This window comes from Mytilus trossulus, chromosome 7 (assembly GCF_036588685.1).
Source record: "Mytilus trossulus isolate FHL-02 chromosome 7, PNRI_Mtr1.1.1.hap1, whole genome shotgun sequence".
NCBI classification, from domain to species: Eukaryota; Metazoa; Mollusca; class Bivalvia; order Mytilida; family Mytilidae; genus Mytilus; species Mytilus trossulus.
Window position 1 is genome coordinate 79557179 of NC_086379.1, and position 26822 is coordinate 79584000.

General features: G+C 30.6%; 1 protein-coding gene across 1 annotated transcript; it reads left to right on the forward strand.

Annotated features, from left to right (window-relative positions):
* Positions 1–1374: 1374 nt before the first annotated feature.
* Positions 1375–22135, forward strand: LOC134725924 (eukaryotic translation initiation factor 3 subunit L-like). The gene is made up of 19 exons (XM_063590216.1): positions 1375–1468; positions 3817–3868; positions 4511–4664; positions 5873–5952; positions 8262–8323; positions 8604–8673; positions 9377–9450; positions 10349–10429; positions 10808–10898; positions 11891–12045; positions 13891–14061; positions 14628–14761; positions 15135–15234; positions 15606–15679; positions 16740–16797; positions 17999–18037; positions 18629–18721; positions 19399–19479; positions 22015–22135. The coding sequence occupies exons 1-19, from the start codon at positions 1427–1429 to the stop codon at positions 22042–22044; spliced, it is 1641 nt and encodes a 546-aa protein (XP_063446286.1). The 5' UTR covers positions 1375–1426; the 3' UTR covers positions 22045–22135.
* The last annotated feature ends 4687 nt before the right edge of the window (positions 22136–26822 follow it).

The window sequence follows — 26822 nt, forward strand, 5'->3', positions numbered from 1 at the left end:
ATGTGTATATCCCATTTCAGATTGTTGGTAAACTGAACTCCTAAATATGGGTTTTGGCTTACATTTTCTAAAACTTGGCCATGCATATGATAGTCATGTAATATAGGTTTTTTCTTGTTGGTTATTCGTAGAACATAACATTTTGAAGCATTAAATTTTATCTGCCATTCAGATGCCCATTCAATCAATTTATCTAGATCTTTTTGTAGTTGGTTACAGTCATCTTTGCAGTCTATTACTAGGTATAATAAGCTGTCATCTGCAAAGAGACGCAACTTTGACTTGATGTCATCCCCAATATCATTGGCCCGATAACACAGTTATTTCGTAGTGCATTTCTTTTAGACAATAAATTCAAATTAAAAAAATCGCACCTGCTCTTTCTCAAAAAGATTTTTACAGTGTAGTGTACTACCAGTGAGACAAATATTATTAAAATTATAGAAACTTATACCAGCTCTAACTCAAAATATTGACAATTCTGTGTTAAGGGGGTGTAAAATTCAATTTGACAGCTTCAGACGTGATAAAATTTTACCTTTTAGAACTGGACCAATTCACTACTTAACATAAAGATTCTGCACCAAAATGTTTTTGACATGTAATTACATCCCCCTACTTAATATTTCATGCATTTAATATCAAGAAATAAATTGGGAAAGTGTATCAAATAAAACATGCAAGTTATACACTGTTTACACTAGAGACTATAACCAAAGGACAATAACTGTGTCCTTAAGCTTGGACCCATTGATGTACAAAAGAAACATCAATGGACCTAAAACTGTACCTTGGGGTACTCCTGATTTAACAAAGGCATTTTTAGATGTTTCGCCTTCAACTGCTTCACACTGCTGTCGTTGTGTGAGCCAGGCCTTTACCCATTCTATTATTTTGCCATTTATTTCATAGTGCTCTAGTTTCCGCAGAAGCCGTATGACTGTGAGGCACTACATCAAATGCTTTCTGGAATCTAATATTAGCATATCCACTTGCTCTTTTTTATCTAGATGTTTTGCGATATCTTCAATTGTTGTTACTAATTGAGATTCGCATGATCTTTTCTGTCTGAAGCCGTGTTGGTAATCGACTTATATGTCATATTAGTCGATATATATAGTCATCGAACAATGGAGTGAATACACAAAATAAAGGTTCACAAGTAAGAATTTAAACTCAGATTCAATATTCCAAATATAAATGCAATTATGTAATTATATATAAAAATATTTGAATTTAAACTGAGCATTATATTTTCTTGTACAGTTTGTTTGCAGGAATTCAAGTCTTCGTAATGTTCGACCAAAAGTATTAAAAGTACGAGTTGACAAAGGTACGAGTTGACTTTTACTCCGATGTCCGACTTTGTTTTCTTTTTCTTTTCGTTTTCCAAGGGCAGGCAACTCTCTCGGAGAATTTTTCCAACATGTGGAGTGACGAACCACCAGCATCTTTTGCTCCTCCTGAAGTAAATATAATTGTTTTTAATATGAACTTTTGTATATAGAATCTACACAGGTCGTTTGTATATGTTATATGTATTTTCAACGCCATTCCTCTTTCGATCAATACAGGATAGACCATCATATTGTTGACAGCCCGGCATCTCTTTAAAACTATAAATAGATTCAATATTTTGACCAGAAGACAATCCGGTACTTGCTCCAAGTTAAACTAGTGATGTACATTTATTGGTTTTCACAGTATTTTATATTTTATTTCTTCATCAAAAACATGAGAAATTGACATTGTTAAATATATTGTATACATCATGTACATCATAAAGATGAAGTAAACACAGACTGTCTCTGAAAAAAATACCTCCAGTCCAATACATGTATATTACTTTATTTAAGGCAGTGTCTGCGCGTACCCGCATTCGGGTACGAATAGTCATATTGTCGTTCTAGGCTGCGCGTACCCGCATTCGGGTACGAATAGTCATATTGTCGTTCTAGGCTGCGCGTACCCGCATTGGGGTACGAATAGTCATATTGTCGTTCTAGGCTGCGCGTACCCACATCCGGTTTTCTAATAAAAGGCCATCGAATCGGGAATGAAAAGTGAAATATGTAAGAAAATTATCAATATTAGAGGGATTTCGTGTAGAACGAGTGAAGAATATGAAAAAATAATATTTTCAAATTGTATTTATTAATTAAAATTAAATGCACAATGATGGAAAATGAAACTGTACAGTCCCTGAAAAGAAAAAAGTAAAATAAAACTACTAAAATTAAAGCTGGAGTTTATAAAAATTTAAAGAAGCAAGTAATAATATCAATTTAAACCAATTACAAAAGATTCATGTAACTAATTAAGATTTGGAACACATTTTACATATCAAATATGATTGTTTTGGCACGGATTTCAACCCGGCTGCACATTTCAAATGTTGCCAGCCTCCGTTCACATTTCATTATTCATTATTACTTGCTTCTTTAAATTTTAATTTTTATAAACTCATGAAGTTTAATTTTAGTAGTTTTATATATTTTAAAATTCTAGTTTCTGTTTTACATTTTACTTAAAGATTATTTTAAAATATCATATGGGTATATTTTTAATTTATAAAAAAATATTCTTTAAATTTGCATTAAAATTTTATAATAGTATTAATTTCTATCATGTTTTTCTTTTACAGGGAGGAACTGTACAGGTTCATTTTCCATCATTGTGCATTTAATTTTGCAATGATTATTATGTATCATTATTTAATAAATACAATTTGAAAATGTTATTTTTCATACTTTTCACTCGTTCTACACGATATCCCCATTTTATCAATAATTTCCGTAGATATTTCACGTTTTATACCCGATTCAATGGCATTTTATTAGAAAACCGGATGTGGGTACGCGCAGCCTAGAACGGCAATTTGACTATTCGTACCCGCACGCGGGTACGCGCAGACACTGCTTTTATTTAACACCAGGTACCCAACTCATTTTTAAGAAATGAAACTTGATCAAGAATTTTCAATGTATTTGCTTCTGTGGTAGTCCATCCCCCTTAAACTTGATACATGTTATGATGTATATCGAAAATCTACATTAAATTACCTTAAAATAAGTTAAGAATCCTGTCTAACACATCAATATTTGTTGCGGTAATCATAGTCATTCGTAGCTAGCTTTCTAAGTTTGTCTAACAGTTAATTCTGTCATCCTCCTACCTCAAACATCAAAAAGGCACTTAAGGTTCAACTGGACAACTGGACCCTTCGGCTAATTATATAAAATGACTGTTTTGAACTCAAATTTAATTCGGAAGGACAGACTAAGCTGTGCACCGTGAAATGCTTTAAGACATTGTACATTTCATTAAAATGGATTTTATGCTTTTGCTTTAAATAACTTTAAACTTAACTGGATTTTGCTATGAACTCTTTTTCGTCTCTGCAGAAGATGATAAAATTAATAAGCACCTAAGTTTCATTTGATATGGTCCAAGCTGGTATACAGTTTATATCACCAATTATTGTCAGGTACCTTTTGTCCCTCTATAGCTCATGCCAATCAATCCAGTTCATTTCAATTATTATTTGTGGTGCTGTAACATCCAAGTTCTTAAACATGAAATGCAAAAGTACATTTTGAATTTTGTTTATCTAGAGCATGCAGCTTTGCTATACATTAATTTTTTTCCAGATAAACGGGTTTGTAACATTGTCTTGTACATTTTAAGGCAATATTAGCCAAAGGATCCACTTGAAACTTAATTTCTATGTAATCTTGAATGCATATCTTGAGTTAAAACCAATGATTTTTAATTTGATTGGAGTGAATACACTAAAATGTATTATTTATATTTCAGTATTATCCAGCATATCCACAACCAGGTGCTACTGATTATGATGCACACACAGGTATGTTGGGAAATCTACATAAAGTCTTCTTAAAGTCTTTAAAATTAGTCACTGATATCACTATGGTTAAAAAGAAAATCAGCCGTAATGAAGAAGTTTATAGATTTGTTGCACTATCATTGAGGAATATTGACCCTGGCAGTAAAAAATAGTGCACAAGCTTGAATATTCCTCTGACAATGCTCGTGCAATAACACTTTCATGATTTAGTATAATAGTAACATTGATGCTACTTCAACCAATTCATACAGCTCTGATGCCTGCGTCAAGGAAGCAGTGTCTATTTCTGTGTCATTGTTTATCAACTCTTTTGATAGTGTGCAATATTGTTTTAATCTGAACCAAAATGTTTTGAATACCAGGAAAAGTAAATAATTTTATTTCTATAACAAATACTTTAGAAACATTCATTTTTGTGGGGTTAAAATTTTGTGGTTTTGTCTCTCTATAAGATTTCATGGGGGTTTAATTTCGTGGTTTACTTAAATGTAAGTGGTATTATATGGAGGTTGAATTTCATGGACGTATTCTTTCCACGAAATCTTCTGCTTTTACAGTATAATGTATCAGTTACTTTTAAAAATATATTTTCAGAGATTTTAAGCTAAATGATTTAATAAAGCTATGTTATATTTTTTTAAGGTGATCCACGCCAAGATTTGGAATATGAAAGACAATATGCCCAACAGACATCCTCGTATATCGTACCAGATGTAATCAAGAATTTCCTAATGGTATTCCAGAAGGCTATAAATGACCAGAATCTGTATGAAATTCAAAATGCATATGAAAATGGGTATGTCTCTTACTGCATAAACTATGCAGGTATAAAACAATTTTTTTAACTTTTTCAATTTTTATTCTATTAAGATATATGTATATATATAATCAGTTCAGCTGATAAAACAAAATCTTCTTATGTCTGACACATGTAAATGTCAGGAAAACATTGATTTGGTACAATTGCTTGAATAGATGCACCTTCTTCAAATCTTGTGAGTCAATTATGAAGGCTATTCAACAAAAAGTTGATAGATTTGCAAAGTTAATGCTGTACTTATATCTTTGTAAAGCTCACAAGGCCAATAAAAAGGATGTGCTGAGTTTTTCATGGTTAACCCTAATTTTGCTCATTAACCCTTAATTTTTACACAAACCAAAAATTTAATTAAAAATAAGTTAAAAGACAGTTCATTGACAAATTGCAAAAGCACAACATAATGTGCCAGCAGTATGGTTTAGAAACAAACTGAATCTCAAATTTTATTATGCTTCACCTAAGGGAATTAAGTTTTTTGGTCTTTGGATCTCTGTCCGTCCTTCTGTCTGTCCTGCTTCATGTTAAAGTTTTTGAACAAGGTAGTTTTTGATGAATTTGAAGCTCATTATTAGTTCACATGTTCCATATAGTATGATCTTTTTAATTTTGATGTCATATTAGAGTTTTTACCATATTTTCATGATCCACTGAACATAGAAATTGATAGTGCGAGTGCGGCATCCAAATAAAGATATAAATAGATTAAATCTACACGTGCAATTGGATTTTTATAGGTCTGTTTGATTTGATTTTATAGTTTAAAAATATATGTTTCTCATTGTTTTTAATCGTATAAGAATGATTTTATGTGCATCGCATTATTACTCAAATGATTTACCGTGGTTTCACTTTCATTGTTGACATTCTTTTTCTTTAAATAACCAGTACAGGTGCAATGCATGCATTGTCAATCTCTAGCTAGGGGTTAAATTGAAGTTCATATGAATACGGATTTAAAGAGATTGACTCATTCACTTGCAAGTAAATAACTAATTATAAATGTTTCTTATCGTAATTTGACAAAATTGAACATTTTTGGCTGCAAAAAGCGAGTTGTTATTTCACTATTTCACTTTCGTTATTGATTGAACAGAAAAAAATCAAACTTTAGATTTTTATATATCTCATAGCTGGTGCCCCTTTATATACAACAGTTAACTGGATTGATTTTTGTACAATTTCAGATTCAACAAGTTGACAGACAGATTCTTCAAGACAACTCCCTGGCCAGAATCAGAAATTATTGCTCCCATAGTGCAAAATGGTAAAGATGTGTAGAAATAAACTGAATGATCTTTCTTTTTAGTATGCTTGGAATTACATGTATACTTATCCAGTGCAATGAAAGATATTATGATTAATATCATGTACTGTAAAAGTACTTTTATTCATGGGAAATCAATTTTCTTATTTTTTTATGCATTTCATATGCTCATCCTTGTTTGGGAAATAATAATTTCATGCTGGGCTTGCTTTTGATCAGAATTATTTTAATACATTTATAGCATTTGTTTATTGAACTGTTTTCTTTAGATGACATGTTTATGGCCTAATTAACACTTCTGAATGTCTTTAATCTGTTGATCACTCCATCTCTGGTAAATTCGTGTTATAATGTCCCATGCAAATAGTTTTTTTAAAAGTTATTTGGTTGATTGGCAAGCAGAAGTTGAATGAATGAATGAATACTTTATTTGCAAGAAGCATATACATGCTATGGCAAACGAAAATATATACAATATATGACAAACAAAAGACAGCAGAGAACAGTAGTTACAGAGTATGCAATAATATTATGACAATATATGCGATCTAATTTTCCAAGCTGCATTTAAATAGTTACATAGTTTTACTGTCAGAGATTTAGAATGAGCTTGTAATAAATTATCTAACTTGTGCCGATTTGGCCAAGAACAGTAGAATAAAGGTAAAAATTCTATACGTACAGATCTATACGCTGGACATGATAAAACAAAATGATACTCGTCCTCTAAAACATTCATATTACAACACATACAAATTCTGTTTTCTCTTTGAGTATTTAGATAACGACCAACTTCAACATTTAATTTAAGTGTGCCGCTACGTAGTTTTGTTAATATAGATACATTACAATGAAAATCTAAGTATTTTTCAAAACCAAATTCTAGTTTATATCGTTTATAAATACAAAGTTTACTACATTCTTCTAAAGCTGTATTCCAGCTTTGTAAAAATTGATCTTTAATACGTGTTTTTATACAATCAAATGATAATTTACTGCTATCTTGTGAAATCCATACATCATAAAATCCAAGCTTACATAACAATTTTTTTACGTTAGACGCCCAATTAATTTTACCATTATTTGCATCTTTGTACAAAAGTTTATAAACTTCATATACAATATGAGGTTTATTAGTTACAATATGAATCCAATATTTCAGGATTTTATATTTTCTCAAAATATGCAATGGCAAGTGCCCAAGTTCACCATATAAAAAATTTGTAGGGACTTTTTTACCAAGTTTCAAAATAAATCTACAAAATCTATTATATATAAGCTCTATATCACCAGCACGATGAAAACCCCATATTTCAGACCCATAACTTAAAACGGATCCAACCATACTATCGAATAGGAAAATTTGTTGTTCAGTAGTCACATATATTTGTTTCAATGAATTTATTAGTGAAGATAAAGCTCTTGATCCTTGTTGAGATAAACGCTTTTGAGTTTGTAAAAATTTTCCATTATAGTGGAGCAATATACCGAGGTATACATAGGAGTTCACAATTTCTAATTCTCTGTCGTTGTAATAAAAACGGTTTACCACAGGCCTCCATCCATTTCGGAAAACAACAACTTTTGTCTTCTCCGTGTTTACTTCTATGTTCCATTTATTACAATATAGTAGTAATTTATTCAGTAAATGTTGCAACACATTCGTTGATTTTCCAAAAAGTACGGTATCATCAGCAAATAAGATCAAATATATTAAAAATCCATTTAGAGACACGATGTCTTTATCTGTTTCAACGGAAATATCTTGAATAATGTCGTTAATAAAAAACAAAAACAGCAAAGGCGATAAAGGTTCCCCTTGTTTTACACCAAGAAAATTGTCAAACGCATCTGACAGCACTCCTCCAGATCGTACACAAAGACGCACTGATGAATATAAAGTTTTAATAATAGAAACAAAGTTATATTTGTTATGTTATTGTTGTTTAACTCTCATGCAGAATAAGAACCTTGTTAGAACTAGCATATTCTTGAGCATGATGCATAGATATTGTAAAAATGTATTAATGTTTAAAGTACTGCCCACTTACATTTCAAACTTGACAATGTTATATCAAAAATATAAATCAACCAAGAAAACATGTTAAAATGTTAGTCTACCTACAGCAATATAAAAATCTAGTAAAAATCATACAAATGTCATTAACAGTCAACAAGCACTTCATAATGTTCACAAATACAATTTATTAGGATGCATATTACTGTATCAAGAAATACAAATTCTTCCTTCAAACCATTCATTTCTGGAATTGTATAACAATGTTCAAAAATACAAACCTTTTTTTCAGACCACACATTTCTAGTATTGTACAAAGAACTGTATTACAGACATATATATGCCAGAGTACAGGTAAGTGTAAAATGTGAGGAGCAGTTATCTGATTTGGACGCCTTTATAAAGTATAATCATGAAATATACACAATAACAGTAAGATATTTATTTGAATCTTAAAAAAATATGTTAATCTTTATTCTTTTCTCATGGTCATTCTAAAATTATTTAAACATGTTAGAGAGAAATTAGTCTTGTAGGTTTCAGTAAAAATTTTAGAGAATACATCCTTACATTGTCTGAATTTTAAGAATATAAATCTTGAGAAATGACTAGTTTTATTTTATTTTTATTACAGACTGGACCAACGCTAGAACAGATGTTTGAATCATATTACAACTACTGTAATCTATTCAACTTTATCCTTAGTAAGTATTGTAGTGCATTTTAATATGTTAAAAGGCAATGATTTTATGAGTTTATTTAATTCTGAGGGAATCTAGCATTATTTTTAAGTTATAATTTCAAATTATTTTATATTTTTTGTGATTTATCTATTTTATACTTTATTTTGCTATTTTGTTTAAATAATCATGTTTGAAATACATTTTCTTATATTTTGACTCTTTTGGTTTTGGATATATTGGTTCATTTAATAACTTCTCAAACATACCCAATTTAACAGGATACTTCAATAAGCATATGTTTGTACTAAGAAATTAATAACTTTATAACTGCTTGAAAATTAAAAGCCACAATTAAAAACAAATGTTCAAACCTGTTGTTTATAGATGCAGAAGGACCTGTACATTTAGAGCTACCTAACCAGTGGTATGGGATATCATTGATGAATTATGTTTTTTTTTTTTATAATAGATGCAGAAGGACCTGTACATTTAGAGCTACCTAACCAGTGGTTATGGGATATCATTGATGAATTATGTTTGTTTTTTTATAATAGATGCAGAAGGACCAGTACATTTAGAGCTACCTAACCAGTGGTTATGGGTTATCATTGATGAATTATGTTTGTTTTTTTATAATAGATGCAGAAGGACCAGTACATTTAGAGCTACCTAACCAGTGGTTATGGGATATCATTGATGAATTATGTTTGTTTTTTTATAATAGATGCAGAAGGACCTGTACATTTAGAGCTACCTAACCAGTGGCTATGGGATATCATTGATGAATTTATTTATCAGGTTTGTTTATCTAGTTTCTCTAATTCTATGGAAATTTATCCCTTTTCGAACCCATTGTATAAAAAAATTTAATCAACGTGTGGTTGCTGGTGATCTCAGAAGATCATTGGATGATTTAAAGGGTCATGACCTTTTTTGGCTGACTGGATGAACCAAAATATGATAACAGGTGTTAATGAAATTGACAACTTCGTGCAATGTGAAAGGCACTCGAAGGGGATTTTCGGTAAACAAAAAAAAGAAAATGTCTTTTTAATCATTAGAGAAACAGATTCTTACATAGTTACTCGTGGATTATCGGATTTATCCAATCTCGATAGTTAAATTATAAATTTTAAAGTACTCGCCGAGGCGGCTCGATCTTTAAAATTGATAATTTAACTATCTCGATTGGATAAATCCGATAATCCACTGGTATCAATGTAAGAATCTATATTTATATGGAATGCCACCTATTACTTCATAACCACAGAAATCACTTGCATTTGTCAAATATATACTTGTTTGTATTACAACATGTAGAGTTACCTTTTAATGTTTATGGTAGGTCATTGCTATAATATAAATAATACCTTTAATGTAGTGGCAACAAGCTTAAGAATATCAAATCTATGACATATCTTCAGTCTATAGGCTTAGGTTTGATATTTTTTTTTGTTAATACAATTTGTGTGCCTTTTTAAAAATCATTAATTCTATTATATGACACATTTCTATTTCAATTAAAGGATTAATTCATGAATCACTTATTGATAATAAGGTAAAGAACTTGAATATTATCAAATTGATTCCCCTCTTTAATAATAAATATGCTTTTGGCTTTTAGTAATAGTGAACACAACATGTGTAGTGTTAATCTGCACTATTTCAAGAAGTTCATGCTTTGTTTTGTTCTTAGTTTCAGTGCTTTAGTATACACAGAAGTAAAATTGGTAAGAAGTCAGAAGATGAAATCAATGTACTAAGAGGACACCCAAAGGTAACTTTGTGACAAATTTATTAATTAGGATTTCTGTCATTTTTCGGTGCATATAAGAGTTTTTCTTAGCCTACACTTTTTGTACAGTATGAAAACAAGTAAATAAGACTAAAGTGTAATACTATAAAACATTCTATTGATGAATTACCAAGTACAATGTACTTCAGACTATTTTTTGAGACATGATGTTATTTGTGTGGATATTGCTTGAAAATTTGCAAAAATCTGCATTGAATTGTTTCTTGAAAGTCAGCATTATAAAATGTTGTTGGCTTTCCAATATTGATGGTAAAATTTGTTTCTTAGTGAGTGACAGAATGGAAAACTGAATGTATTTGTAAATATTATATTGTAATTATTTCTTTAATCTTTATTTAGATCTGGAATGTACATAGTGTATTGAATGTGTTACATTCTCTGGTAGAGAAGTCAAGCATCAACAGACAGCTGGAAGTCTATACTAGTGGAGGTCAGTTCAAATGTAGAAATATTAACAGTAAAAGTTTTTGTTACATAATTGTATGAATGTCTGATTATTTTCATTTGTTTATTTTATCTGAAACTTGGAGGATTACCTGAATTAGTCATGACAGGAATAGTGTAAAAAAATCTTTCATCAAATATCCACCAGTTTTGTTAAAAAATTGGTAAAAATCATTGCCATATGAGACAATTCTTTATCCTAGTTGCTCAACTTACAAAGGAGTAGGTCCGGTAAGGACCGATTTTGGCCTCAAATTTCAGGTTCATCTGACGAAAAATGTTGACCACTTTTTAAACACTTAAGTGTCTATTTCATTTGATTCCATTAATTTATGTGAAAGATTTTAACTAATTTAGTCATTAAAAACGCACCGATTCAAGCTCAAATATAAAAAATCTACCAAATATGACGAAAAATGTCACTTTTAAGATGTTTTTTGTCAAAAATGAAAGTGGCCCCATCCGTGTTCATCCTCAACCTTTATATATGTTATGTAATATCATCAAATACAACTTACATTTCAATATTTTGGATGAACACGAATGCCGCCACTTTCGCTGTACATGGAAACCGTTTAAAATTTAACCAAAATGCTAGAATTGTGAAGATTTCAATAATTTAGCATGACTTAATGGTGCTAGTACCCGATATATGTACATTGTATTGTCAAAAACAGCCCATATTTATGTAGCAGAAGCATTCTGCTGTCCAATAAATATATAAAATTATACATTTTAACAATTTTGTAATACTGCTATATTTTGGGTCCAAAAAGGGGTCTTACTGGACCTACTCCTTTCTTCTTTAAGATAACTAGGTCAGTTCTTCCAACATTTATATGAATGTTGACTGACAAACCTTTGCCAATCAGGTGGTATTTTTTTAATCACTTTACAACTACCTAGAGTAACATCTATTTTAGGAAAGTATCACATGATCTTTGTTATTTTATGTGATCTTTGCTGTTATGTTTACAGGTGATCCAGAAAGTGTTGCTGGAGAGTTTGGACAGCATTCTCTGTATAAGATGTTGGGATACTTCAGTTTGATTGGCTTACTTAGATTACACTCCTTATTAGGAGACTACTACCAAGCACTTAAAGTACTGGAAAGTATTGACTTCAACAAAAAGGTAACTTTGAAAATGTTATTCTAGTTTAAAACAGTTTTTTTTCTTTTTAAGACATTTTACATTCATTGATGTCTAGCGTACCGTGTATTCACTGCTATTCCTTGGGTACCAATTTTTATACGCCCGTCAAAATTTTGACGGGACGTATTATGGTATACAAATGTCCGGTGTCCATCCGTCTGTCCGTCCGTCATTCTGTCCGTCTGTCCAGCGTAAACATGTCGCACCGTAACTTGAGAACGACTTATCCAAATTTCATGAAACTTAACATAGATGTTTCTTATGATGGTCAAATGATCTGTATACTTTTTGGTGAAAATAAGATTAAAACTTTTTGAGTTACGGCACTTTGTAACTAAAACAGGGGTGTGTTTTTTTCACATGTCGCACCGTATCTCAAAAACGATTCTTGATTATGGCTTAAAACTTTAAACACTTCTTAGTTATATTAATCTTAATATCTGTATACTTTTTGGTGATGATTCAAAATTTTATTTTTGAGTTATTGAGTATTTTGTAAAAAAGGGTGAGGGTTTTTTTACATGTCGTGCCGTATCTCAAAAACGATATATGATTATTGCTTAAAACTTTACACACTTCTTTGTTATATTAATCTAAAGATCTGTATACTTTTTGGTGAGGACTCAAAATTTTATCATTGAGTATTTGAGTATTTTGTAAAAAAAGGGGAGGTTTTTTTTTACATGTCGCGCTGTATCTCAAAAACAATTTATGATTATTGCTTGAAACTGTACACACTTCTTTTTTATATTAATCTAAAGATCTGAATTCTTTTTGGTTTGATTCAAAATTTTATTTTAGTGATATTTGTAAAAAAAAACAGGGTGGGGGGCTTTCACATGTCCCACCATGTCTCAAAAACAATGGTTATTGCTTAAAACTTTTATCAGAAACTATTTATGATTATTGCATAAAACTTCCACACAAGACGTCAGGCGTATGATGAGCTCATGGCGCAGCTGTTTATTGTAGATTATCGCACCGCGGGTAAATTATCACGTTGTGATTGGTTTAACGCCGTCACGTGGTGACCCCCTATGAGACCGTAGGGGGTTAGTAAGTTTCATAGGGGGTTCGTGACGCGGTAATGGTGACGTCATCTATTAATGTTGTTGTGTTTCGTTGTTTATTTTACAACAAAACGCAGCAGAAAAAGTATAGCGTACGATAAATTCGTTATACGGTTAACTACGGACCCCCTACGGATCCATAGAGGGTGAATAAAATCCATAGGGGACTCGGCCTCCGGCCTCACCCCCTATGGATTTTACTAACCCTCTATGGATCCGTAGGGGGTCAGTAGCGAACCATATAACTTATATTATTCGGCGTATGATGAGCTCATGGCGCAGCTGTTTATTGTAGATTATTCTGCTCAAGAATTTAAATGTTCAACCAAGTATGAGTTTCCTGTGGGCATATGTATGCAAACTTTGGCTAGAGTTAGAAATCAAGTATCAATGAGAATGCAATGTCGGTTCTTTCCAAGAATGTTGGCACTCACTGAAATAAAAATCGAATTCACAGTATATACCAAAGAAACATCCAGTACTAATACTAAAGTAATTGAATTTGAAACCTACATTCTGTAAAATGTAATCATTATTTACCACTTTGTCATGTGAAAATTTCCAACACATCTTTGGCTTGCATAATTTTTATATAAACATAAAATATTACTTATATTTAACCTTTGCCAATCAGAGTTACGGAATTGTATGAAACTTGTTTGTACTGTATTTTATCATTTTCTATAATAAATGATATATGTAAAGTAAGCAAATTAGCACAACAAAAATAAATCTTCTTTTGGTATATTTATAGAACATGTATTCCCGAGTACCAGCCTGTCAGATAACTACTTTCTACTATGTTGGCTTCTGTTATATGATGATGAGGAGGTACCAGGATGCTATCAGGACTTTATCTAATGTATTACTGTACATTCAGAGAACCAAACAAATGTTCCAGTCTAGGGCACAGCTGTATGATCAGGTAAACACTACTTCTCAATATAAGACATAAACAATGCTTTGATAGTTTCTACTGTTCATATAGTAAATTGATACTTTTCCCTGAACAGTTGATTGTTTTGTTAAAATAAATATGTGGTCTACTTGATCTATGTTATTGGTCAGGATTCCATAATGATTTTAATTATTTTTTTTGCTTTCGTCTGATTTCACTATTGTAAGATCATGTTAAAAGGATACAATCTTTTTTTGCAACAGTGAAAAAGAAAATAAGTTTGTCTACATATGTTAATATGATAGAAAACATTTACTGCATTTTTTGCACCTATTTACAAAAAAGATCTTTTTTCTGTTTACCAAAAGACTTATTTATATATTGATTCATTGATTACACATCTTAAAGATGTTGATTAAAGGTATGCATGCATATTTTATTGAAAGGGCTTATTTGTAAGAATAGTTGTTTTTTAACATTTACCAGTCTACCTTTTCACAAATGGTCAACGATATACAATATGTTATATAAATACTGTATGCATAGTTACAAAAATAGGTTCAAATTAACTATAAAAATTATATTTTGTACAGATAACAAAAATGAACGATAAAATGTACACTTTGTTGGCACAATGTCTGGTGTTACATCCAATGAGAATAGACGAAAGCGTCCACTCACAACTCAGAGAAAAGTTTGCTGATAAAATGCTGAGAATGCAGAAAGGGTAAGATCTTGTGGTGATAACAATATAATTATACTGAAGTCCAAATTATATCTTCAGTATATGAATTGTCTGTCTGGAAATTTAGAGAGAGACACAAAAATGTCCATGTGGTGCATCAATTAAAATTCTTGTTAAATGGTAGTAGTTCTGATTCTGTTATTTTGGTTTCCCAAGGCATTCCAAAAGTTATATTCTATTTCCGTATACAAAATGCAACATCTACAAATGTATGACTGTAGTACTTGCTCTTTGCAATTACATGAAATAAAAATGCAAAGAAATCTTGATTTAACTTATAATTTCATGGTTGCATAAAAATGTAATTATGATAATGATATGTGAATGTTGGACTACTAAGATTTATTTATTGCAGAGACATTGAAGAGTTTACATCTAACTTTTCTTTTGCCTGTCCTAAGTTTTTGTCACCAGTACCACCTAACTATGACACACCTTCAGTAGTAAACCATAAGGTTTGTATATATAACAGAACAAATTTAATGTAACATTTTTCAAGGATTAAAAGTTGTTTCATGTTTCATGTTCATCTAGGAAATTCTAAAAGAAAATTTTTAAATGAGCCTTACAATGCATATTGACGACTAAACAGCAACTTCATGGCAATGCCTCATTTGTCATTTGTTCAAAAATAATTTTGAGTATGTTTAATCTTAATTAAATAGCAGTTACACTAGCTGTCTCATATATTGTATCATATTGTGAACTTCACGTTTTTTTAAAATACCTTACAAACATTAAAAACAAAACTAAATTACTTTAGTTATTTCTGAAACCATTTATTCTTTAAACATTTCTGACACAGTTTATGTTTTGATTATTTCAGGAACCATTTATGCTTCAGCATAAAGTATTTATTGATGAGGTTCAACAACAGATTCTTTTGCCAACCATTAGAAGGTATGTTAAGATATTGTAATATTTGTTTTTCTTTGTTGAATTAAGGTCAAGTCATAATAAAGGAGTGATGTCTCAGATTTTAAATATCGTTTTGTGCACAAAAACTGCATTTTAAACTGCATAAAGAATATGATAAAATAAAAAAGCATTTATCTCTCATTTTTGTGAATATTCAAAAATATACATTTTTGTATTGAATGCTCAAAGATTCTAGACAAAAATCATTCTAAACTTGTCTTGAAATGTTAATTTCGTTTTTAAAGTTTTATCAATTTGTTTAAAGGGGCACTAGCTATCAAATCATGGTCACTAATTTGACTCAAATTCTAGTATTTGATTAATAACTATGTAAAACATTTATCCAAATCAGAAAAAAATATGAAAATAAGCAATTTTCATGGCATAGTGTCCAGAATATGCAGCTTTGTTTTGAGTGTTTTTAGTCTAGACGCCATCTAACTAATTATGGAGTTGGCCTCCGAATACTTCTGATGACCATATAAGTGATATAAACATAAATAAAGATATAAATAGAAAAAGTGAACTGATGTAATTATATTTTTCTATGCATGTTTAACTTTATATTATAGATTAAAAATATATATGTAAATCATAGTTTTTACCTGTATAAGAATGAGTTTTTGTTGATCGAATAAGTCAATAAAATGATTTACGTTTGTTTCACTTCCAATGTTGACATTCTTTACCTTCAAATAACTATACACATAGAATTCATGTGTTATCCATCACTAACTATTTAAAGGGGTTAAATTGAAGTTCACATGAATACGTATAAAATGAGGTCGAATTATTTGCTTGCAAGGGAATAATACATTATCAATGTTTCTTCACTTATTTTGATAAAATTAACCAATACTGGCTACTAAAAGTAAATTATTATTTGACTATTTCACTTTCATTAAGGATTGAACAAGAAATATATTTTTTATTTTTTATATATCTTGTAGCTAGTGTCCCTTTAATTTATTGCAAGTTTTTGTTATATGACTAAATGTATGACAGTTTATAAAATACTTAACAAAATGTTTTATCATTTCAGTTATTTGAAGTTATATACAACACTGCCATTGTCAAAGCTTGCAGGATTTATGGAAATGGTATGTAAAATAAAAGATAATATTTTTTTCATATTTATACAACAAAAACATATTTTTAATAAATTTTGATAAACCTGTTATGTTATGGACTTAAGAATTAACCAAAGTCTGTGATTGCAACATACAATTATCTTACTACAATAGTTCTAGACAATTTTCTTTAACAATTATCAACTGCTGTGTATTTATTATTTTTCTTGCGATATTATGGTTCCACCACTGCAACAAGTTTTTTTTAATATTTCTCCACTTGAGACAGTCAAAAATGAAAATTTAAATCACAAGGATTGCTGAGCTTTTTAAATAAGTAAAATTTAACTGTTAGAGTGGAGATATATTGTAATGCACAAGTTATAGTGATGGAATTTCTAATAATTTTGTCCTTTCTTTTCAAAGATTTGCAAAAAGTTGTGTTTTTTATATGTGAAGTCATTCGGCATGGTGTCTTTTTTTTCATGACGTCAAAATAGAAAATTCTGAAGAAACCAAGAAAATTTTACGTCATAATTAAATTTCTATCAATCTTTAGCAGAGAACAGATATTTCAATAGTGAGGAGAAATATTTTCTCACAGTGATCAAGAAATGTGAAAATAGCACAAAAATTAGAGAAACCATTTTTCCTGGATTTTGTGGGTATAAGTTAACCAAGAAGATGGAAATTTTCTACATTCATATATGTAAACTGTCAAAACCATGAAATCAAATATCCATGCAATTTTCATAAATCATTATATATATATAGAAATTGAGGTACAGAAAAATAAAGAATTACCAGTGTTAGTTTACAAAAATACTTACTAAATAAAATAAGGGGTTGATGAATTTCATTCAGTAATCAAAATTACACTTTAGATATGAACACAGTAGCTATGTTAGGTTTAATGGTAAAGGGATTTAATCTCTCAGATGTTGACACTAAAAAGGCAATGATAAAGCTTTGAATGGACACATGATTGTTGGAAGTCAACTTTAAATCTGTAAATAATTCTTGAATTGATTAGAAAAGGATATGTAACAAGATGAGAATGAAAAAATCTAGAATAAAATATACAGGTAAAGCAATCCGCTACAGGTAAGTATAAATTATTGAAATTTTATTTTTCTTGACAAATTTTGCTTATGGGATACATAATGTAGGATATTTCTACACAGTTAACTTATATATAAAAGGAATATATGATATTTGTTTTCCATTTCAGCCTGTTGAGGAACTAAAGACACATTTGATGTGTTTCAAAGTAAGTAATTGTATTGTATTGTCATAGTCTTATTATTGTAATATAAATTGTACATAAAAATTGATTTGTGAAAGCTAGGTAGATAGGAAAGCAAACGTTCTACTCTCGTTGAAACAAGACCAAGCATTAGGATATAGATGAATTTAAGTGTGATCTATGAATTTTTTAAAAGTTTAGGTAGGGTTCATTTTAGTATTTAAAAATATTAGAAATTAAAAATATATCCAATTTGATATGCAAGGTTAATGAAAAGATGATGTCATTTATTGCATATGAAATGATTTGCAATTAAAAAAAAAACAATTAACAGAAAACAATTTGTGACTTTGCTCAAAAAATATTATTTATATATCTAATAAATTAAGCAGTGGCTGTTTAGTTATAGGTCACTTTCTCATATGCACATAAAGCTTGCCATTTGTATATGATAGTGGAAGTAATCACAAATACTTAAGATTAAGCCAAGAATTGCCGATCTGGTTATCTAGTAACACTGTAACATTACATTAAAATATACTTGTACACAGACTTAACTATAGTTTAATTTGGCGACAGTAAACATAGATATATATGGATTTATTGTCATTTTAGCATAAGATGAAGAATGTGGTATGGACAAAAGGAACAAGTGGTTTGGAGGGAGAATTTCAGTCAGCATCTGAAGTAGACTTCTATATTGATAAGGTAAAAATAAGTTATTTACAGATAAATGGGGGAATTCAGAGATATGAATGAAAATTACCTCAATTACACCATCTTTGAAATGATAGAAGTCTGAACTATTTGATATATAATCTCATCATAGATACCAGAACTAAATTTTGTATATACACCAGACGCGCGTTTCGTCTATAAAAGACTTGTCAGTGACGCTAAATTCAAAAAAGTTAAAAAGGCCAAATAAAGTACGAAGTTGAAAAGCATTGAGGACCAAAATTCCTAAATGTTTTGCCAAATACAGCTAAGGTTATCTTTTAAGATTTATATTAGAAATATCTTCAAAAATCTATGCTCTGAATTAATTATTATTTTCTAAATGAAAATTTCATTGGTACAGGTAAACTACAAATTTAAATGTTTAATAAAGTACAAATTGTCTCTATACAGACTGCAAAACTGTGAAATCAAATATCCACCATTTAATAATATGCCCATACCCACGAGAATAAAGGAATCTACAATACACCACATTTATGGTTTTGTGATTGAGCTAAATTTCTTTTTTTTGTAATCAGCAGTACACCTTGTCTTATTATTTTTCACGTGCAGAATAACTGCCTGAAGATAAAATAATGAGTTCAAGTCTATTCATGTTTAAATAAATGAGTAAACAAGAAATGACACTGAGACTTATTTTGTAGGATATGATACATATAGCTGATACTAAGGTAGCCAGACGTTATGGAGATTTCTTTATCAGACAGATACACAAGTTTGAAGAGGTAAGTCCGTGCAATTGTCTTCATTTTTTAGCTCACCTGTCCCGAAGGGACAAGTGAGCTTATGCCATCACTTGGCGTCCGTCGTCGTCTGTTGTCTGTCGTCGTAAACTATTTCAAGAATCTTCTCCTCTGAAACTACTGGGCCAAATACTTTCAAACTTTAACTGAATGTTCCTTAGGGTATCTAATTTATAAATTGTATCCGAAGTTTTGATCTATCAACAAACATGGTCGCCATTGCTAAAAATAGAACATAGGGGTCAAATGCAGTTTTTGGCTTATAACTCAAGAACCAAAGCATTTAGAGCAAATCTGACATGGGGTAATATTGTTTATCAGGTCAAGATCTATCTGCCCTGAAATTTTCAGATGAATCAGACAACCTGTTGTTGGGTTGCTGCCCCTGAATTGATAATTTTAAGGAAATTTTGCTGTTTTTGGTTATTATCTTGAATATTATTATAGATAGAGATAAACTGTAAACAGCAATAATGTTCAGCAAAGTAAGATTTACAAATAAGTCAAATGACGGAAATGGTCAGTTGACCCCTTTAGGAGTTATTGCCCCTTTATAGTCAATTTTTAACCATTTTTGTAAATCTTTGTAATCTTTTACAAAAATCTTCTCCTCTGAAACTATTGGGCCAAATACTTCCAAACTTTATCTGAATGTTCCTTAGGGTATCTAGTTTGTAAATTGTATCCGAAGTTATGATGTATCAACAAACATGGTCGCCATTGCTAAAAATAGAACATAGGGGTCAAATGCAGTTTTTGGCTTATAACTCAAAAACCGAAGCATTTAGAGCAAATCTGACCTGGAGTTATATTGTTTATCCGGTCAAGATCTATCTGCCCTGAAATTTTCAGATGAATCAGACAACCTGTTGTTGGGTTGCTGCCCCTGAATTGATAATTTTAAGGAAATTTTGCTGTTTTTGTTTATTATCTTGAATATAATTATAGATAGAAATAAACTGTAAACAGCAATGATGTTAAGCAAAGTAAGATCTTCAATTAAGTCAATTTGACCAAAATGGTCAATTGACCCCTTAAGGAGTTATTGCCCTTTAAGGACTTTTTTCGCAATTTGTTCATCATGTTGACTTACTTTAAAAAATCTTCTCCTTTGAAACTGCTGTATCAATTTCAGCCAAACTTAGGCTAAATGAGTTTCAGAGTATTTAGTATAAATTTTATATTTTATTTCCTTGTATGTCATGTATGTCAAGAGACATAGCTATTATGGCTAAAATAGAACATAGGAGAAAATGATTATTTTTTTTGGCTTTTGAAGAAAATAGGACGATCCAAAAAACATTAAAATAAATTGAAAAGCCAAAATAATCATTGATGAGAGATTTAACCAAAAGAATCAAGGTGAGCGATTCAGGCTCTTGAGAGCCTCTTGTTTAAATTTAACGAACCCTTTATTTACTTTCTGTGAAACCCAAATACCTCAAAAAGTAGGATGTAGTTGTAGTTTGATTAAATTAAACAAGTCTTTGGCCACACCACTTTCATGTGCATAGTGTCATTAAATATATATATGAGGATAGATAAAAACCAGAACTTGTGATTGAGCAAATGAGAATGAACATTACTGCATATAAAGATAAGAATATGTGGTACGATTACCAATGAAACACCTCTCTTCAAGAGACCAAATGATTTAGACTATTACACAACTGTAGGTCCACTTATGGCGTATAACAATGAGCAAAATCCATACCACAGAGTCAGCTGTAAAAGGTCATGAATTGACAAAAGTGAAACAGTTCAACCATGAAAACTTATGGTCAGATTTATGTACAAAACAATTAAAGAGAAAACAAATATGATATAGAGCAACAAATGCACACCCGCTGAATAACAGGTGCCTTATTTTGGACAGACACATACAGAATGGAGTGGGGTTAAACATGTTTGCTGGTATCAAATACTTTCCCTAACCTAGGACAGTGGGGTAACTGTACAACATGACAACAGACATTAAAAATCAGTTAAAAAAGGCTCAACCCATTTAATCAATACAAACTTAAAAATCTGAGAGTACATACAGATACTGAAAGCTAGTTCAAACCTATTAACAAGTAATACAAAAATCATGTATCTAAGACTAAAATATCAGTACAGATCATAAATCAAATGGATTAATTGTAAATACACCATTAAAAGTCAGAGAATAACATGACCTTCCAATGTATATTGTCAGGCTGTGAATGTTTACTTCTGTTTGTTGTTAAAACAGAAGTACGGAAATCTTGAATGAAAAATAATCCTGGCATTTTAGACACTTTTCTTATAAAGAAACCTGTACACAAAATTGTTTTATTTTTTAAGTATGAAATGAACAGACAAAAAATCTATGAAATTTTGGGTGGTGATTAGTTTTGAAAATCTGCTTAAAGAATTACTTTCATAAATACTGGTAGTTTTAAATTTTAAAAGCGACTACTACAAATTTAGAATATTTTCAATAATTTTAACAACACACTAAAAATATATTTTAATCATTTAATGTTTATCTTTCAGATTACAAGAAGTTTAAAGGCAGTCAACTGATAGACAGTTCCAATATGGATTATTGATATGAACATCTCTTAAGACTCATACATAGTGTAATAATACCATTAAAATGAAGTCTGTGAAATTGTCTGTATCTTAATTCTTACACAGTCATTATTGTTATATTTGATTTTGTTTTCAGTTCCTGATATTGCTTTCCCCGATGAATGTAAGTGACAGTATAATTCAAATATGGAATATCCTAAATGTTCTGCTGGTTATCTATTTTACATGTTTGTTCTGCTCATTCTTAACAGATTTATTTTCTTTCCTTTCAAATTCCTTTTGTTAATCCAGTGATCAAGATCAGTTTTTTTTCATTTAAAAAAAATCAATGATTAATGCAACAAGTCAAGAACCTCGTCACTGGATGTCTTATATATATAACCTAAGTGGATATTCTTACATATATCTTATGAGTTTTGGAAAACTGTTGTTTATTAGCCTCAAGGTGGTTACAAGTGAATCAGATGTGGTGCAATGCAAATTTCACATTGGAATAAAATAAATTAGGATATGACTTTAATTTTATGCTTCAGTGTTCAAGGTGAAGTTTCAATGAAATAAAAAGCTTGAAGGATTATTTTACTGGTACAAGCAAATCATGCAAGAAAAGTAGTGTCATTGGGTTGTCAACAGTAAAGATACAGTCAACAGTAAAGATATTTAATGTTTGGGAAAATTTGATCAATGCTTTTTGTCGCAGAAAGCTAGACATAGGGATAGTGAACCGGAGGGGTCTCCGGGACGTTAGCCAACTTTTTAAAAGCTTTATATTTTAGAAGCTGGAAGACCTGAGTGCTTCATACTTTGTATATAGATGCCTCATGTTACGAGGTTTCCGTCAGTCACATGTCCAATGTCCTTGACCTTGTTTTCATGGTTTAGCAACTTGAACTACTTGAGAGAAAATAATAAAGATTTTTTTTAATGTTAAATTCTCTCATACAATAAGTACATGTAATAGGATAACTATATTTGGTATGTGCCTACCTTGCAAGGTCCTCATGACCGTCAGACAGTTGTCACTTGAACTTGACCTTATTTCGTGGATCAGTGAACAAGGTTAAGTTTTGGTGGTCAAGTCCATATCTCAGATACTATAAGCAATAGGTCTAGTAGTATATTTGGTGTATTGATGGACTCTGGTGTACATGTCCAACTGGCAGGTGTCGTCTGACCTGGACCTCATTCTCATGGTTCAGTGGTTATAGCTAGGCTTTTGTGTTTTTGTCGTTTTCTCATACTGCATGCAATAGGTCTACTATATTTGGTGTGTGGAATGATTGTACGGTATACATGTCTAGCTGGCAGTCGTCATCTGACCTGTACCTCACTTTCATGGTTTAGTGTTCAAATTTAAGTTTTTATACGACCGCAAATTTTGAAAAAATTTTCGTCGTATATTGCTATCACGTTGGCGTCGTCGTCGTCGTCGTCCGAATACTTTTAGTTTTCGCACTCTAACTTTAGTAAAAGTGAATAGAAATCTATGAAATTTTAACACAAGGTTTATGACCATAAAAGGAAGGCTGGTATTGATTTTGGGAGTTTTGGTCCCAATATTTTAGGAATTAGGGGCCAAAAAGGGCCCAAATAAGCATTTTCTTGGTTTTCGCACTATAACTTTAGTTTAAGTTAAACCCCGAAGTACACCGCTTTTTGATCAGTTTGGTGATGAGGAAAGTCACTGTATGGTTTCTCTTTATCAATGAATTTATGACCATATATTTGACAACGAGAAGTTGATGACTTACAGATGCCTATAGCTAGCCTTGTTTTACCTTTGTTACAAATACTTGAAATGGCATTAGGTAAAGAACGTATAATGAAGGTCAAAATATAAAGTGTGTTTACAATTTTTAATGCTTCAATATCTTTAATTGTAATTTCATTTCAATTTATCATGTTGATTTGTAATCTTGACAATGTACTTTTATTCAATACTTCTTTTATATTGTGTATATTGCTTCATTGAAGAAAAACAAATGTGGACAATTTTGCTCAAGAAGTGGATACATTCATCATGCTTTTGAAAGTTTCATTGGTTTAATTATAGTCCATTGTACTAGGGAAAATATAAATAATAAAAAAATTAAAAAAAAAATTCAGTTTATACAAATAATTTAATTCTGAAATCATTATGTGTGAATAGTCAATGCATATGTATTTTGATAATAAAAATTCTTTCCTCTAAAACTAAGGTCATTGTCTTTTCTCAGTGAACTGTTTATGAGATGTGAAACCACAACCTCAACTGTTTGGCAATTAAATCTGTCACAAGTTGATAAAATACTGTAGCTGTTACAGATCATACAAATTCAGTCCGGACTGAAGATTTTCGGGGTTTAATAGAAATCTATGAAATTTTGACACAAGGTTTATGACCACAAAAGAAAGGTTGGGATTGATTTTGGGAGTTTTGGTTTCAACAGTTTAGGAATTAGGGGCCAAAAAAGGGTCCAAATAAGCATTATTCTTGGTTTTCGCACAATAACTTTAGTTTAAGTAAATAGAAAATAATGAAATTTAAACACAATGTTTATGACCACAAAAGGAAGGTTGGTATTGATTTTGGGAGTTTCGGTCCCAACAGTTTAGGAATTAGGGGCCAAAAAGGGACCCAAATAAGCATTTTTCTTGGTTTTCGCACCATAGCGTTAGTATAAGTAAATAGAAATCTATGAAATTTAAACACAAGGTTTATGACTATAAAAGGAAGGTTGGTATTGATTTTGGGAGTTTTGGTCCCAACAGTTAAGGAAAAAGGGGCCCAAAGGGTCCAAAATTAAACTTTATTTTGATTTCATCAAAATTGAATAATTGGGGTTCTTTAATATGCCGAATCTAACTGTGTATGTAGATTCTTAATTTTTGGTCCCGTTTTCAAATTGGTCTACATTAAGGTCCAAAGGGTCCAAAATTAAACTAAGTTTGATTTTAACAAAAATTGAAAGCTTGGGGTTCTTTGATATGCTGAATCTAAAAATGTACTTAGATTTTTGATTATTGGCCCAGTTTTCAAGTTGGCCCAAATCGAGGTCCAAAATTAAACATTGTTTGATTTCATCAAAAATTGATTAATTGGGGTTCTTTGATATGCCAAATTTAACTGTGTATGTAGATTCTTAATTTTTGGTCCAGTTTTAAAATTGGTCTAAATTAAAGTGCAAAGGGTCCAAAATTAAACTAAGTTTGATTTTAACAAAAATCAAATTATTGGGCCTCTTTGATATGCTGAATCTAAACATGTACATAGATTTTTAATTAAGGGCCCAGTTTTCAAGTTGGTCCAAATCAGGATCTAAAATTATTATATTAAGTATTGTGCAATAGCAAGTCTTTTCAATTGCACAGTATTGTGCAATGGCAAGAAATATCTAATTTCACAATATTGTGAAATAGCAAATTTTTTTTTAATTAAGAGTTATCTTTCTTTGTCCAGTAAAGTAAGCAAGAAATATCTGCAAGAATTTTTTTTAATTGGAGTTATCTTTCTTTGTTCAGAATCAACTTAAATCTTTGTTATATACAATATACAATGTATATTCACTTTTTACTACCAAATGATAAATTTAAATTATCTTTACCATTCAGTGATAACAAGCAGTTTTTTTACATCTTAATATTTTATGATGTATTTAAATGAGTAGTAATTGTTGCAAACTCCATTAGAATATTTTAATTGAAATTAGTTTTGGAATAAGGGAAAGGGGGATGTGATTAAAAAATTGGGTTCAATTTTTCTCATTTGAAATTTCATAAATAAAAAGAAAATTTCTTCAAACATTTTTTTGAGAGGATTAATATTCAACAGCATAGTGAATTGCTCTAAGAGAAAACAAAAATTTTAAGTTCATTTGAATACATTCATTCTGTGTCAGAAACCTATGCTGTGTCAACTATTTAATCACAATCCAAATTTAGAGCGGAATCCAGCTTGAATGTTGTGTCCATACTTGCCCCAACTGTTCAGGGTTCAACCTCTGCGGTCGTATAAAGCTACGCCCTGCGGAGCATCTGGTTGAGTTCTGGTCTCTTTTTTTTTATTCTATATGCAATAGGTCAACTATATTTGGTGTATGAAAATATTTTATTATCTATGCGACTTGTGCAGGTTTTATTTGGCCTTGACCACATGTTCACGGTTCATTGCTCAGAGTTAAGTTTTCATGTTTTGGTCAGTTTTTTCTTGAACTATAAGCAATAGGTCAAATATATTTGTTGTATGGAAGATTTGTTAACTGTACATGTCTGCCAAGCATGGTTCATCTGACCATGACCTCATGTTCATTGGTCAATGTTTAGTTTTCTTGGTTGGGGAGTATGTGACAGTTGTAATGAAGCTTTTTATCGCTATTATCTGTATTTTTCCTTTGATGTTTTTTTGTGATAATTTTCATATCACTCGTGTAGAGTGAGAATGAAAATTATCGCTAGTTTCTAAGGTCCTTAGCAACAGCGTATTTATGTAATTCATGCGCTAGAGTGTTGGCCAATCAGAAAAGATTAGCCAGAACTATACGCGCTGAAATGTCAACAACACAAGATGATTTCCCTTTTTAATATTTTACCGTGAATTTCGCCGTTAAATAATTTATTGGAAGTTAATAAAAGTAATCAAATCATGTTTTTAACAAATAAAAAATGTCCTTTTTTACATATGTCTACTTCAATTAGACAAATCATCGTAGGTCTGTCTGCATGTACATTTCTTCATGCATGTATATTTCTTCGTCTGCTTTGAAAATACATTATATATTCAACCGTTCGCT

Coding starts and splice junctions, on each gene's coding strand:
- LOC134725924 (XM_063590216.1), top strand. CDS start 1,427: ATGTGGAGTGACGAACCACCAGCATCTTTTGCTCCTCCTGAA. Junction 8,324..8,603: donor ATATATATGCCAGAGTACAG/GTAAGTGTAAAA, acceptor TTTTTATTACAG/ACTGGACCAACGCTAGAACA. Junction 15,235..15,605: donor CTTCAGTAGTAAACCATAAG/GTTTGTATATAT, acceptor TGATTATTTCAG/GAACCATTTATGCTTCAGCA.